General features: G+C 34.5%; 1 protein-coding gene across 4 annotated transcripts in view; it reads left to right on the plus strand.

Moving 5' to 3' along the window:
• LOC129768078 (serine-rich adhesin for platelets) overlaps positions 1-16,010 on the plus strand; it is a 214,438-nt gene that overhangs the window by 157,629 nt on the left and 40,799 nt on the right. For all 4 annotated transcript variants that reach the window (XM_055769530.1, XM_055769613.1, XM_055769691.1 and 1 more), the window contains 5 exons: positions 278-388; positions 5,851-5,990; positions 13,866-14,106; positions 14,180-14,847; positions 14,916-15,402. In XM_055769530.1, the coding sequence (XP_055625505.1) occupies positions 278-388; positions 5,851-5,990; positions 13,866-14,106; positions 14,180-14,847; positions 14,916-15,402 (1,647 nt within the window). The remainder of the gene's footprint in view (positions 1-277; positions 389-5,850; positions 5,991-13,865; positions 14,107-14,179; positions 14,848-14,915; positions 15,403-16,010) is intronic.

Below are 16,010 nucleotides of genomic sequence, written 5' to 3' on the forward strand. Positions count from 1 at the left end.
CGGATCCGGGATCAACATAATCGAGCACAAAAAATGACTCACTTTTGCAACTATTCAAGTAACTCATAATTCGCGGGAGGAAAACCACTTCCCTCAATCGATTTTTTTCTGCTCTCTTGCCTCACCCAAGACCTTGAACAACGGAAGAGAGGGAGACCATTCGCGCTTATATTTCTCATACACCACCAACACCATCACCCCGCGACCACCACCTTCGCATCGATTTGGAAAGCTCTTTTGTTCTAACTGTTCCCGTTTTTTTTTCTTTCTTCCACAGAGTGACTTGTGCACGCTGGGTTCGCGACCTGGTATGGAGTGTGTGCCATTGAGATCCCCAGCAGACCCGTATCACTATCATCACGTCACCGATCAAACAAAGTCATTACAGGTGGGTTGCCAGCAACAGTGGCGCTGTCCACGGCATATGTGTCCTCTTTTGCAAAAACCGCTGATGTAACCGATTTATTGAGATGATTATTCCGCTTCCTGTTGCTTTTTTGTTTTATTCTGTCTAATTAAAATACAAGATCAATAACACTTTTCGTTGATTCAATAATGAAGTGTCGAGCTATCCTGCACAACTGCTGGTCGAGACAAAAACACCCAATGAAATAACCCAAGTAATCAGTAAGCACTAAGCAATACGCATGATTCAACACTATATTCGGACATTGAACAAATGCCTGCCATGCTTCATATGCTCATAAAGAGCGGATATAATGCTGAAAAGGCGAAATTTCATATATGTAGCCCTACATGTATGAAAACGAAAGTTGCGAATCGTTACGAATCATTCAGAGAGTACGCATAGCATTTTGTACTTCTGGTACAATCTGCGATGAAGTGCTTCTCTGATTTACTCCAAACTTTATCAATATGAAAAGTTTACAGGGGTTTTGGGGATACACTCGGCTAGAAATTTGTCTGCAAACATTAGAATTTACTGCAATATTTGTAGAATTACAGTAGGTTCTGTAGAACACTATGAGAAAGCTGTTTTGCACTTTTTCGGAATCGTCACAAAAAAAATTATTTCAAAGCTGCCTATCGATTTGCGGTGCCTTCGTAGTTTTAATTTTTAATTTTTCATTCAAACTAAAATATTTCTGTATTGCAAGATCCTACAGGAACGTTATAGAGATCGAATAGAAGCCGCCAGATACGGCTAAATGGATTTGCTATTGATTTAGATGACAAAAAATTGTGTTAGTCCACAAAAAAAAATTTGAAAACAAACAGAAAGAAATCTTTTTTGAATTTCTTTCAGATATTTTTGTCCACTGCATCTTTGCACACCAAGATAGGAACTTGTTCGTAGATAATTCCAAAACATGTTAAGGCTTTAAAATGATGTACATCTCATCTCATCATGCGTTGATTTCTCGCGATGTTACTGCATTTCAGAAATCACCTAAAAATTTCAATGTGGCTCCGTTCAGTCCGGCTGCAGAAATGAGATGGAATTTAGAGAGAAGGACATAATGCATAGGCGTGGAACGTGACAATCCTTATCTCACATCGCAATAACAATTAAATGGATTTCCGGGCGGGCGCCAGCTTATATACGGATTTCAATATCAAGCTTTCAAAGCTATTTTTAAGAATTAAAAAAAATGGATATATTATCTTTTGTATGAAATGATTATCATATCATTTCGTTCATCCGGAGCAGAATTATCACGCTTGAGAAGGAATGGATTCCTCTTCGGAATTACACAGCAAAAAATACCACCTTCCCAACTATTGGAGAGGACGATCGATTGCGGCATTCGTAAACAAATAATGCTACAGGTCGGACTCGATTATACATGATTCGATTATATACAGTTTGAAAAAAAAAAATTTTATCATTCAAATATGTCTTTTTGCAAGAAAAAATGTAATTTTTCAACGTTAAGGTGAAATTCAAGTGGCTATAATAAGTACAGTGGAGCAAAAATCGCGATATTTGAAGATTTTGCTTGAATTTTCACCAGAAATTGTTTATATCGACATTGCAGCGAAATTGAGAAAGATAGAAATAGGGTGACAAAAAACAAATTGTAGAGTGGTTTGAGAGCTTTAACGTGATTGATAAAAACAATCAAGTTGATTATGAATTTTGGGATTAAAATTATAATTATGTTACGGCCTGACCCAGACAGTACTTTCGGATTAAACAAAATCTGAAGAAAGATTACAAGCGTTAAATTACCAAATACTTTATTTAAAATTAAAACTTTACACTAAAAACACTTGAATCAAAATAATAACAATCGCATTGTCAAGATCAGGAACAGATGGAAACGAAACTGCTATAAAACAAAGCCCCATTGTTTATAGCGAATATTCTAGAATACCCGAGCAAAAAATAACAATAGAATTAACTGTACCGTATAAATAGGGCACGAAATGTTCAGTACACCGTTCAGTAACAACTAAACCAACGTACTGAAGTGTTCAGTGGCGATTAAAGTATAGTAGCAAAAGTTTCTGTACCAACTAAACGTTCATAGTGGAATGTTCAGTGGCAACTAAACCTTCGTAGTGAAATTGTTCAGTTGAGATAAACCATTGTAATGAAATGTTCAGTAGCAAATAAACTAAAAGGGGATGAATCAAAATTCAATTCTTTTCTATTTTCAATAAATGAAAAAAAACGAATGAAAAAAATTTTTTTTGACTCTATTATATACACGATTTGATTATATACAGTGAAAAGAAATCGGAGACTATACATATTCGAGTCAGCGCAGTAAAACGCTGCTTCATACATATGATTTCTTCGATATGGTGAAATAATATTCACCACACCATATCAAACATTTCGTATTCTTCGCTATCAAATCCATAGTCAATGGCACCCATCGGTATCGAATTATCATCGATTCCTCTATTTTCGCTAAATGCTTCAGCTGTGGAATCGAAATGGAATTGGGAGAAAGGCAGGATTTTCAATTAAAGAAACTTTGAACTTTTTCAGCAAGGGAAAAATAGAAGCCACACTATAAATATTGCTACCATATTGAAGGGACGTGCAAAATTGTTTGCTTCTTAGAATATGCACAAAGCAAGCATGGCGTAGAGCTTGAACTGACGCGCACAAGGAAAGCAGCAGAGATATATGCACTAGGCGCGTATAAAAATAAATTCGTCTCAAATTTCGGCGAGCAACCTGTATCGGCAAACACAGAGGTTTCTCCCGACGCGAGGTCTGAGAGAAAAATTATTTCGAAGGATTTGGGTGTGTTGTGCATGAAAGTGCAATTTTTTAATTTATCTTTCATTAAAATTTTATTCTCAATCCTGAGGTAGGGATCCGATTAAAAGATGCACCACGTTGGTTTTCTTAATGTTAGGTGGAGAGAGTTTGTGTTTGATTGAATCTGATGTAAGAATTTTTATTTTTATGGGTTATCAAAAGTAGATCGTGCATTTTTCTCGTGTGGTTACGAATGAATCATGAATCAATCATTTTCATGTGCTTCTACAAAACCACGCAAACCAACGACCCTTTTTTAGTAGGAAGTTTAGGTGGCCTTGAACATGTAATCTTCCTACTTAAGAATTATTTCTAAAATTTTCATAGATTCTATTATTTTAGAAGTGATAAACAAGCTAATTGAATATTAAAATTCCGCAACTCTGTGTGTCAAAATGCGGTCGTATTTTGGACACTACCCCTATTTTTTCATGGAATTGCTGTGAAAAGATTTCCATTTATCATTCACTCCTAAAGGCGAACCTTCGGTTCGCGATGGAACTCATCCATGTTCAGTTCTACCAATCAGAGAAAATAACTGGTTCATTTTCATGCCGATCATCTTTCTGGCTCGAGCTGAATCGATTTCATGCAACGCGCACGCAAATCATTACAATTGCACCAACGGGTCCAACAAAAACCAAGATCTGCTGCAATAGTGCACTCGACGGAAGTCAAGCCAACCATAATTGTTCGCGTTAGCGTCGATTGAAACTCGCGTTGAATGAATGAGCGCTGAATGTTCCAACAACCTTCGAAATCGCCGCACTCCGCGTTGTCACCTCGGTCTGAACCACGTACTTTACCGTGATGACACATACACAAACCGCGACACGACTTGAGTGTGGTGTAGCCCTAACCTAACCCTGATTTTATTTAAACACCTCCGAAGACTGAGTGGCTTAACCTAAGGCGCGCGCGCGCCAGAAGCCATGATTATGCACATACGTGATGAGCAGCAGTGTTGTGCGCTCTTCCTACTCGCGAAACATGCCTCCGAGACCGGCATAGCTTTCTAAGCCATGTGAGTCACGTTGAGCCGCCCTTCGTCCGACGAATCGCATATCTCGCTGAGACGACGCGATTAATTAATATGGAGTGTTACAACATAATTGATGCGTCCATAGATATTGTGGAAGGGTCACAAAGACTTCACCGATTACGAGACTTACTCCCGCAGCGCTAGAAGCGCTTAGCTCAACTACGAAAGTTTTTATCTGCGTGGTGTGCCGTCTGCCGGCGAATGGGACTGACTAGTCGATGCGAAACACGGAGATTGCCAACTTTGCAATCGCTTTTTTAAGGTATGAACTCCTTGTACACCGCCTACCCGATTTTGGGCTCGCATATCGGATGAGCTGTCTCTCTAAACCTGTGGTTAATCGAAGCAGTGCTGGCAGCGTTTTGTGTCGGGTCCCATCATGGAGTTCATCGATACATTCCCGGGATCACTGGTGTCACTGTTCCCTTATTAAGCTATTTTGCGTTGAATTATTATTTGTGGACCGGAGTTTGTACCACATTTGGGCAACGCTTTTTTTCTGGCCGAGGCGGTGAACTATTGATGAATCGCTGGAGGAAAAGAAACCGGTTGGTGGTGGTACTCTCCGTCGGAATAAATCAATTGATCGCTGTTTGGGTTATGGCGAGAGATGGTTGCACAAGTCATACCCCAGAGCCGGAGGATGCTGTCTTTTTTAAAGGATTATTTCGGCGGGGAATTAAGATTAATAATTATGCAGAACGACTATTCCGGTGTCTGTTACTCGCATTCGATTGTTGTTTTGTGGCTGTCTGGTCGGAATTACGCAAGGTGATACTTTCGATTCTCGGTGTTTCTCTTTTCGATCAATCGAGCTGAGCGCGCGCTTTAGCACACCTTCCAATGTTGGTTTCATGGCGAATCAGAACCGGTGGAAATAATTATACCTTGTATTGCAAACAGTAGCCACCGCAAACATGAAGTTACATGGAGCAAAAAGCATGGAGCAAAAGTCATTCGATTTACTTGAAAACAAATCTCTCAACAAATAAAGAATTAAAAAAAAAAGGTTGGACAAAGACAGATCGAAACTACTCCGATTCCAGAAACACACAAATGCATAAACATGAAGGATGTGAGGGCATGAGGACGGGTTGAATCGTAGGCTGACATAAATGATGCGCCCTTGCTTTTGTTCACCATGCTCTGAATTAAAATTCAAGAGCACATAAATAATGCGGAAGCGGTCGATGTGTTTCGTTCTGTTTTTCCGAAACGGGAAGCGGGAACTATCGCGCGAATGAATTAAGCACCGGTTCAACAAGAGTGCGTTTATTTCCTCATGGATTTGACTCGCGTATGAATTTCTCTATTTCATGGGTTAATTTTACTTCCCAGTAGGGCAATGTAACGCAATGAATTGACCTCTGGTTGGTGGATTCCGTTAAAAACTGGAGGAACGGCTTTCCGCACTGATCTGAGAGTAGGTCAACCGCATGTTGCTTTTTATCATCCGCCAATTTATCTCCGACCTAGTAATTTCCGATAACCTTGAAAATTACCAAGCAAAAAACCCCTTTTTTATTTTATGTTTTTATCTCTTTGTTTTCATCTGCTTTTCTTGCAGGAATTACAGAATGAAGTCGGCGCTCTATTGGAATTCCGCGATCTGGTTATCGAGACCTTTCCCGATCTTAAAACGAAGATGGCATCGTCCGCTGCCAACAGCACGCTCACCGGGATACCATCGTCATCTCTGGCGTCCAGGTAAGTCCGAGTGTTCGATTGGAATAGGTTAAGGTTTCAACTAGGAAGCTAGGCACTGCGTCTCTGCGAAAACTAGGCTCTAGACAACTAGTTGTCATCGTAACCAAAAAGTATTCTGGCTCTTGCCTGGTGCTTGGTTGCTTGGTGACCCTGACTATTTCCACCTTCGGTCGCGGGTGCTCTGCGGGTTGTTGTCCCTTAACAGTCTACAATCGATTTGTTTCGGAATACTTAACACGACTAGTCTTCTTTTTTCAACTCGGTGACTGTGGCTTTGTGATTGGGTCCCATTTCTTCGTGTAGTGGCCCATATAACTACTGTTTCATGTAGTGTAGGTTATTTCTCTCCCGAATTCACCAACCTTCCGAATTCGAAATGGGCAAGAAACGATTCTAGCTTAGTCTAAGCCCAATGTCCGCTGCCTTTGGTTTATTGAACTATGATCTGGCCGGTCGTATTCCCCTCAGAGTTGCGCATTAGAAAGCATTGATTGTTTTTATTCGAATTTTCATTACCTTTGCAGGAAGCACAAAATATTCCGCTGAAAAGACAATCGCGATAACAACTCTGCAACAATGGCTCGAATGTCTGAAAATATATTTTCGACATACGTGTTGCTAAAAAATGATTCACAGAACTTCCAGAAAATATAAAACTCGAAAATCTAGAAAAAAATTAAATCCAGAATCCAACAAAAATATAAAACCAAAAATCCTAATATAAAAAATCTAAAACCTATTATACAAAAAAACTATTACATACACAAAAAACTATTACTATTACACAAAAAAATCAAAAATCTAAAATTCTAATATCTCAAATCTAAAAAAGTAGAAATTTAGAATGTAATAAATCTAATAGACAAAAATCCAAATTTCTGAATTCTAAGATCCAAAAATTCCGACATTCCGAGTTCAAGAATCTAAAATATCCCTCAAATTTATAACTGTGAATTTTTAATTCCAAAAATTAAAAGTTTCAAAGTGTTTTTCCTTTGCGAAATCTAAAATAGAAAACAAAATCGTAAACAAACAATCTAATTTCCAAAAACAAGAAATAATCCAAAAATATTAAAATTTCGAATCCGAAAATCATAAAACCAAAAAAAAGCAAAATTCAAAATACAGCAATCCAACAATTTCACAAAATTTAAAAAAACAAATCTATGAAATTAAAAATCTTGAATTCAAAAATGTAGAAATCCGAAATTGAAAAAAAAAACAGGAAAAGAAAATCCAAACATCAAAAAATGCAATGATGCCAACAAACATTCTTCTTCTTGAATGGCGTTAACGTTCCCTGTGGAACTTTTGCCGTCTCAACGTATGCATTAACTAGCGTCATTTATTAATACTTAGATGAGATTTCTTAAGCCAAATAACACGCCTTGAATGTATTCCGAGGGGCAAGCTCTTGAATACGCGTGACCACAGTGCAAGTCGAAGGAAATTTCTTTGACGAAAAATCCCTCCGGCCAGAACGGGAATCGAACCCGAACACCCGGCATGATAATGTGAGACGCTAACCACTCGGTCACGGGTGCCAACAAACATAAAGCCTTAAATTTATAATTGTGAAATCTGAATTCCAAAAATAAAAAATCCAGAGTTTTACAATTTTACATTCGGCAATCCTTGTTGTTGAATGGCACTAACGTTCCCAGTGGAACTTTTGCCTTTCCAACGTAGGTATTACTTGCGTAATTTTTTTATTAGTAGTACCTAGTTGGGATTTCTATGCCGAATAACACGCCTTGAATGTATTTTGGAATGGCAAGCTCTAGAATGCGCGTGCAAGTCGGAAGAAATTTCTTTGACGAAAAATCCCCCGGCCAGAACAGGAATCGAACCCAAATCTCTGGCATGATAATGTGGTACGTTAACCACTCGGCCACGGGAGCACTCAGGCAATCCTACTAATCGAAAAAACCAAAATTGAAATAAATGAAATCTAAAATGCAACAATCCAATTACCAAAAAAATATAACAATCAAATTCCTTTAAAACTAAAATTCAAAAATGTTAAAGGCTTTAATCCAAAAATGTGAACAGCTAAAATTAAAAAAAAACGAAAAACCAAAAATTTATGATCCAAAAATCTAAATTCAAATGTTAACATACTAATAACAAACAAAAATTCAGAAATATAATGTTAAATAAAAAAAATCCTAAAAAAAAGCTATAGTATCTGAAATCCTTAAATCGTTTATCATTTTTCGCCGAATAATCCAAAAAATCTAGTATTCGAAAATTTAAAATTGATAAATATGCTATCTAAAATTTAATAATAAAATATAAAAATTCAGAAATCTTTGAATAAAAAAAAACAAAAATGAAGAAATCCTGAATCCAAAGGATTTAAATACCAAAAATATTAAACCCAACATCAAAAATGTAGTAATCCAAAAAACCTTGAATTCCACAAAACTTATAATTAAAAAATGTAAATCGAAAATCTGAGATAAAAAATTTAGAAATCGTTCAAACATTAAAAAAAATCTTTCTAAAATCTGAAATAAAAAAAAAATCAAAAAATACATATTTAAAAATTTCAAATCCAAGTTCGAAGAACTTCTTGAAATTAAAAAAAAATGGAATCCGAAATTCGGAAATCCAGAATCCGAAGAATCTAAACGCCAAAAATATATCTAAGCGTCAAAAATGCTATCGTCAAATTGCTAAAAATACAGCTTCAAATACAGCAAAATTCAAAAGCCTGGTTTAAAAAAATCTAAAATCCAAAAGTTCAAAAACCAAAAATTCAAAAATAGTTTTCATTTTTCGCCAAAAATAAAAAATTCGAAAATCTCAAGTTAAAAAATAAAAAATAAAAAATTCAACAATCTACCTACACAAAAAAAACAAATTTAAAAAATATATAAATTCTAGGATCCAAAGAATCTAGTTACTGAAAATATGAAATCCAAACATCAAAACAGAAATAATCCAAAAAATCTAAAATTCAAATATTTATGCTTCGAAAACCAAAAATTTTAATTTTTTAAAACCTACAATCCAAAATTTCGAACTCGAAAGTTCAAAATCCGAAATGCAAACTCTTAAAAATCTTGGAACCAAATCCTAAATCCAAACATAAAAAATGAAAAAATGAAAAAAAAATAGAATTAAAAATTTTAAATCCAGAAACTTCTAAAACAAATCATCTTTTATTTATCGTCAAACAGCTTAAATCTAACAATCCAACTGTCCAAAAAATATAGAGCTCAACATTAGATTATCAAATAACAATCAAAAATTATATGATCCAAAAATTTCAAAATCCAAAAATGTGAAAATCCAGGATTTAGTGAATAATAACACAAAAAAACTAAAATTAAAAAATTAAAAAAAAAAACAAATTCACAATTATAAAATTTTAACAGAAAATTTAAAATCCAGAAAAACGTATTCGAAAATCTCAAATCCAAAAATTTTAAGTCCAAAGATCTCAGAATCCATTCCATTTTTTAAATAAAGTTTTTTTTCATCCAAATATGTGAAAATCCGGAATCCAAAGAAGTTACGATAAATATTAAATCCAAACTTCAAAAATAAAAATATCAAATAAATCCAAAATAAGAGTATTTATGATACAATTAAATTTATATGATTCAAATATCTTGAAACTCAAAACCTTAAATCCAAACATCAAAAGTGATACATTACGGATCCTAGTTTTTTTTTATTATTTTGAATTGGATTTTAATTTTTTTTAAATTGGATCCATAATCCGCAAAAAAATTAAATTTGAAAATCTTAAATCCAAAAGCTTATAATGCAAATAGATTCACCAAAAACCCAAATTTCAAGAATCTTAAATTCAAATTTCAGGGATCGAATGTTCGAAAAACTGAAAATTTGAAAATGCATAGTCCAATGAGTCCCGAAAGTACTAAAAAATAAATTGGAGAATCTAAAAATCACGAAAATCTAAAATCCACAAATGTAGTAATCGGAAGTTCAAAAACCAAAAAAAAAATTGAAACCACAACAAACCAACCACATTCAAAAATATTAAATCTCGAATTCAGCAATCCAATTACCCAAAATATCTAAAAAATTAAATATTACGTAAAATAAAATTTTAAAAATCTAGAATCCGAAAAATCTAGATACTAAAATATGAAATAAAAAAAAATGAAATGATTCAAAAAATCGAAAATTTGGAAAATTTATAATTCAAAAATGTAAAACCATAAAATTTAAATTCCAAAAATTCAGAAATCGAAAGTATCCTAAAATTTGAAAATCCAGAAAACTTCAATCAAATCTCAAAGTGAAATATTGTCAAATATCGTGAAATTGTGAAATGGTTTTTTGAAACTCGTAAATCGAATGTCGTGAAATTGTTAGCAATGATTCATTTAATTGCTGCAATCCGTAAACTGTAATATATTTTCAAACATTTGAGAGTCCGTTTCATTACAGAGAGAGATATTATTGAGATTGTGTTTTGCCATGTTGGCCATGAATACCATGAATTTCAGTTTTTTCAATGGATGCAACATTTTACAATTGTAAATTTTTAGATTCAAAATATTGGAATTCTTGTCTATTGGATTATAAATTTTTAGATTCTATGTTCATATTACTTTTAGCTTTCAAAATTTTATTTGTCAGATTTGTGGGTTTCTTGTTTTTAAATTTTAGATTTTTCACATCCGATATTTCCATTCCATTCTTTGGATAATCGCATTGTCAATTTGAAGTTTAGATTTTCGTCTTTTGGCAAAGATTTAAAATTTTATTTACAATTTTGAATTTAGAATTTCCGGTTTTATAATGTTTAAACATAAGATTTTTGAATTTTTCCGTCACAGATTTTTGAAATTTCAATTTTTGGTTTTTATATGATTTTTGAATAATATTTTTTTACTTTAGATTTTTTGGATTATTGCATTTTTGATGTTTTGATTTCATATTTTTTGCATCTTTGGATTCCGAATTGTTATATTTTTGGATTTGAGATCTTCAAAAGATGGATTCCAAAATGTCTGAATTTTAGATTTTTGGTTCTGAGATTTACGAATCATAATTTTTTGCAGTTTAGTTTTTTGATTTTTTTTTTTAATAATTGTTTTCATTTAAAACGATCCATGAGCCAAAAATTCTAAAATTTTGCGGGGTTTTATAATTTTTAAACTTTATATTTCTGAATTTTGCCTTCACGATTTTTTTTTATTTTTAGATTTTCGAATGATATTTTTTTTATTTTAGATTTTTTGGATTATTGCATTTTTCATGTTTGGATTTCATATTTTTGGTATCTATTCCAGATTTTTACATTCTTGGTTCTGAGATTTTCAAATAATAAAGTTTTGGGTTTAGATTTTTGAATTTCTTTATTTTTTTTTATTTTTTTTTCATTTAAAAGGATTTCTTTAATCCTTGAACAAAAAAAAATTAAATTTACGGTCAAAGATGATTAAAATTAAAAAAAAAAAAATTTAAAATTTTTCAATTTTTAATTTCTTGTATAATCAGATGATTGAATTTCAGATTCTTCAACTTATGTTTCTTTAGACTTCCACATTTCAGTTTGTTTGAAATAATTGGATCGTTGAATTTTAGATTATTTTTTCTTGCGAATAATGATAACGATTTTTTGTTTTGAAATTTCTGGGTTTCAGACCTTACAATTATATTTTTATTTATGATTTTGAAATTAAGATTTTTGGTTTTTAGATTTTTGAATCGCAAAATTTTTATTTTTTTAAATTTTATTGTGTTTGGATAATTAGATTGTTTGGTTGTAGATTCTCCAATTGTGTTTTCCTTTATTTTAGATTTTTGTATTTCATATTTTTCTGAGATTTGAAATTTAGATTGATTGATTCAGGTTTTTTTTTTGCGAATAACCATAAAAACAATTTTTTTATTTGAAGTTTCTGGATTTCAGATTTTATAATTATGAATTTAGGATGTTAGTTTTTTTTTATTATTATGATATTTGGATTTCAATTTTTGGATTTTAGATCTGTGATGTGATTTAGATCTAAAATTTTTATGATTTTCAAATTATAAATTTTGAAGTTTAGATTTTTTTTTAATTTTAAAATTTTTTGGTTTGTTACATTACTGATGTTTGGATTAAAAATATTAGTTTTTTAGATTTTTTGGATTCTGGATTTTCCCTATTTTTGATTTAAAACTTCAAAAACTTTGGGTATTATTTTTTTTGCTAACCAGAATTTCAAATTCTTGAATTTTATATTTTACCATTCAATTTTTTTGGATTTTTAGATATTTTTTTTTAAATTCTGAATGTTAATTCATAATGGTTTTTAAATTTTAAGTTCCCTCATCTTCATCTAATTTTTTTTTCGGATCTTTATATTCTTGGATTTAGGATTTTAGAATTTCCTAATTATAAGATTTTTGAACCTTAGACTTTTTGAGCAATTGGACAGTTGAATTTTGGATTTTAAAAATTTTCTGTTTTAAATTTATCAATTAAATAGTTTTGGCGAAAAATCGATAAACGATTTATGGATTCAAAATTTTTCGATTTTATATTTTTTGGATTATCGTATTTTGAGATTGAATTTTTGGTTTTTGGACTTAAAATTTTTCAATTAAATCTAATTTTTTTTCGGATCTTTATATTCTTGGATTTGAGGGTTTCCTAATTATAAGATTTTTGAACCTTAGACTTTTTGGGCAATTGGACAGTTGAATTTTGGATTTTAAAAATTTTCTGTTTTTTTCAATTAAATAGTTTTGGCTAAAACTCAATAAACGATTTATGGATTCAAAATTTCTCGATTTCAGTTTTTTAGATTTTATATTTTTTGGATTATCCTATTTTGAGATTGAATTTTTGGTTTTTGGACTAAAAATTTTTCAATTTAATTATTTTTTGTTTTTGATTTTTTAATTATAGATTTCTGGTTTTTTAAATTTTCGGATTGTAGATTTCCAAATTTGAATTTTTTGAATTTTCTATTTTTAGAATGGAAGTTATTGGGTTTAAGATTTTTGGTTCTTTGGATTATGCTATTTGACATCTAAAGATTTAGGATTTTTGTTTCCTTTAAATCATAGATTTTAGTGTTTTGAATATTTGATTTTTGGATTTCAGTTTTAATGATAGAACGTAACAGGTCAATGTGACCGTTACAAGGTCATGATCATCGACGTTTTTGTATCACATTTTAATGCCCTTAGCGTTGAGTAGATGTGATTTCCGCAAGATGATGCGCGTGTCACAATTTATTTTTTGGAAAAAAGTTCGACAAACGAATAATTTCTCGTAATGGAACTTCTGAATGGTGCGATTTAACACCGTTTACAAATTAAACATTCTTGATCTACGCCGATAAGTCGCAGAAGTTTAAAGCCTTGAAAACAACATTCGCAACGGTATCACCTCCAGGCGAAAATTGCAAAAAGTGATCAGAAATGATAAAAAATTGAAAATATGCCAAATTATCATGCGTTGAACCATCTGCCAATCAAACCTTCTTCCTATAGATAACGGTATTTGTTGCTAATGTTATGAAAAAATGAGGTTGATATTTGATCCTATCTGATGCAATTGTTACCGCGCAACATCGCATCGAGTCAAACTGCTCTTATTTTCATTAATCTAATGTATATACAGGTCGGACTCGATTATGTATAATCGCTATTGCACTTTCAACGTTTATTTTCGAATCCAATACATAATCGAATCACATAAACGCTATTTTTCCATTAATGTTTGACATTCATACATTAATCAAAAAATTGTTTTCTTGAGATTCTATTCTGTATAGGATTTGAAAATAATTGTTGAATAAAAATGGTCGACTATATATAATCGAGTCCAACCTGTAATTCATTGAATCGCATTTAAATAACAATTCTACTTTCGTCCTCTATCGAATCCACCAGACGCGAGTGGGAGCCCGGGATACGCACCCGGCGGAAACTGACGCAGAAGGAAACCTCCGCCGAGATCCACCAGCACTCGTCGTCGCTGACTCGCAGCAGGAGCAACTCCCACAGCGGCAAGAAGGAACCAAAGAGCGGTGAGGGCAACAACGGTAGCGTGATACAGGACTCGGGATTCTCGACCGAGACGTCCTCGTCGAAGGAAACACACAGTGCCTCGTCGACGGGGGGTGGCGTGCAGGTAGGGTTTCCCCTTATCTTGCACCCAATAACTTTTTCTCTATTAATTCCATTCCTCATTCGTCACAAAACAGGGAACCGTCGTATCAAACACAACAAACCGACTAACTGTAGATACCGAAGATGAACTGTGGAATTTACTTGATGTGATACATAGGAAAAGCAATCGACTTCGGGAGGAGGTGGACGCGCTGCAGCAGCTGGAGCGAGAAAAGTGTCGAACAAGTCACACGAATGTCGTCGTCGTTAGCAGCAGTAGTAGTAGTAGCAATAGCAATAATAATAACAACAACAACAACACTAATCTTAATGCGCATCATCATAGTGGTAGCAGTAGCAGTAGTAGTAGCAGTAGTAGTGGTAGTAATAATAGTGGCAACCTTCCGCATGCCCATCAGCCGCCGGTGCCGCCAAGTGCCAACCAGAGTGCCACCAGTGTTGGTGTCGGCGTCGGCCTAGCGAAAACCTTCCAAAATCAGCTCCTAGTGGATATTGTAAATAAGGATGATGTACAAATTTTACGCAAAGAACGAGACCGACTGTTTGACAAGCTGTCCGAGTACGAGGCGGAAGCGATCGCGGGTCGGATACGGTCCTCGAAGATGCAGGACGAGGTGGACGCGCTGGCGTTGGCCAAGCGCGAACTCGAGGACCAACTGAAGGCGGCCCTTAGTCAGAAGCTAGAGCTTAACAGTAAGATTCATGATCTCCACCAGCAGTTTGTAAATAAAAGTGCGCCTAGGTATGTGATTTATCTATTTTCTAAATGTCTCGTAAGCATTTGACGTTGGTTCTTGTCGTCCCGAACAGTTCACCCGATTCACTCAAGAATCGTCGTCCGTTGGCGACCTCCTCGACCATCATGGCATCATCGTCACCACCCAGTCAACAGCAGCAGCATGTACTGAAACCCCGCTTCACACAATCCAGCTTTGCGCCGGTTAAGAGCGTTAGCAGCACGAAGCTACCCGCCCCGGTGGCACCTTCGGCGGTCGTGGCAAGCATGGCTTCCAGGACAGCATCAGCAGCAGCAGTCGACGATGACCTGCTGGATACGACTAGTCCCACGATAACGACAGCATCGTCTACTTCGATCGACGAACCCAACACTGCGACAAGGCTAAATCACACCGGCGTGGAAATCGTTGGCCTTGGAAAGCTGGATGGACTGATCAGCTCGCCGGCCAGACTCAGCAAAGTACGCATGACTGACTCGAAAAAGATCGCCGCAATTCTGTTGGAAACGAACATTGTGGAGCTGCAGCGCCACCTGCTGACAATAACCGTCCAGAATCAGGTTAGTGAATTTCAGAACTATGGATTCAATTCCGCTTCGAGCCTCTAAAGCAGCGGTACTCAACCTTTTATTCAGAGAAAAAAAAGTAGGATAGTGCCCAAGCTACGATCGTATTGTTAACGTAGGACTACGAAATTATAAATTCAAGATTGAAATTCTTCCATACAAACATTTGGTAGCACTGACAAGGGCCGGTAAATGAATGTTTTCACTGAGTAGGGGATGCGAACGATTCGCGAAACAATAAAGCACCAATTTAAGCAAACTTTCAAATTAACTCTCAGAATTAACATGTACTGTTCTTTGCTCGCTGTCTAGAGCGACACCGAAACACTGAACATACTAAATATCCAAGTAGTTTTCCAGTATCTCTTAGCAAAATTACATTACACCATTGAGATCCAAAAAACTCTCAGAACTGCATCAGAGAATCCGAACTGAATATGGTGTGTGGTGGTGTGGCGTAGTCGACAGCAATCGTTGCGGAACAAAATTTCTCCTTCAGATTTCACCGAAGAACGCAGCTGAGAAAGCCCTCTTCACATCCAGCTTGGAATGTGCTGTACTGTGATGCCACTTTCAACCCGGAATCAATGCTCGGGATCACG

Source organism: Toxorhynchites rutilus, chromosome 1, assembly GCF_029784135.1.
Source record: "Toxorhynchites rutilus septentrionalis strain SRP chromosome 1, ASM2978413v1, whole genome shotgun sequence".
Lineage (NCBI taxonomy): Eukaryota > Metazoa > Arthropoda > Insecta > Diptera > Culicidae > Toxorhynchites > Toxorhynchites rutilus.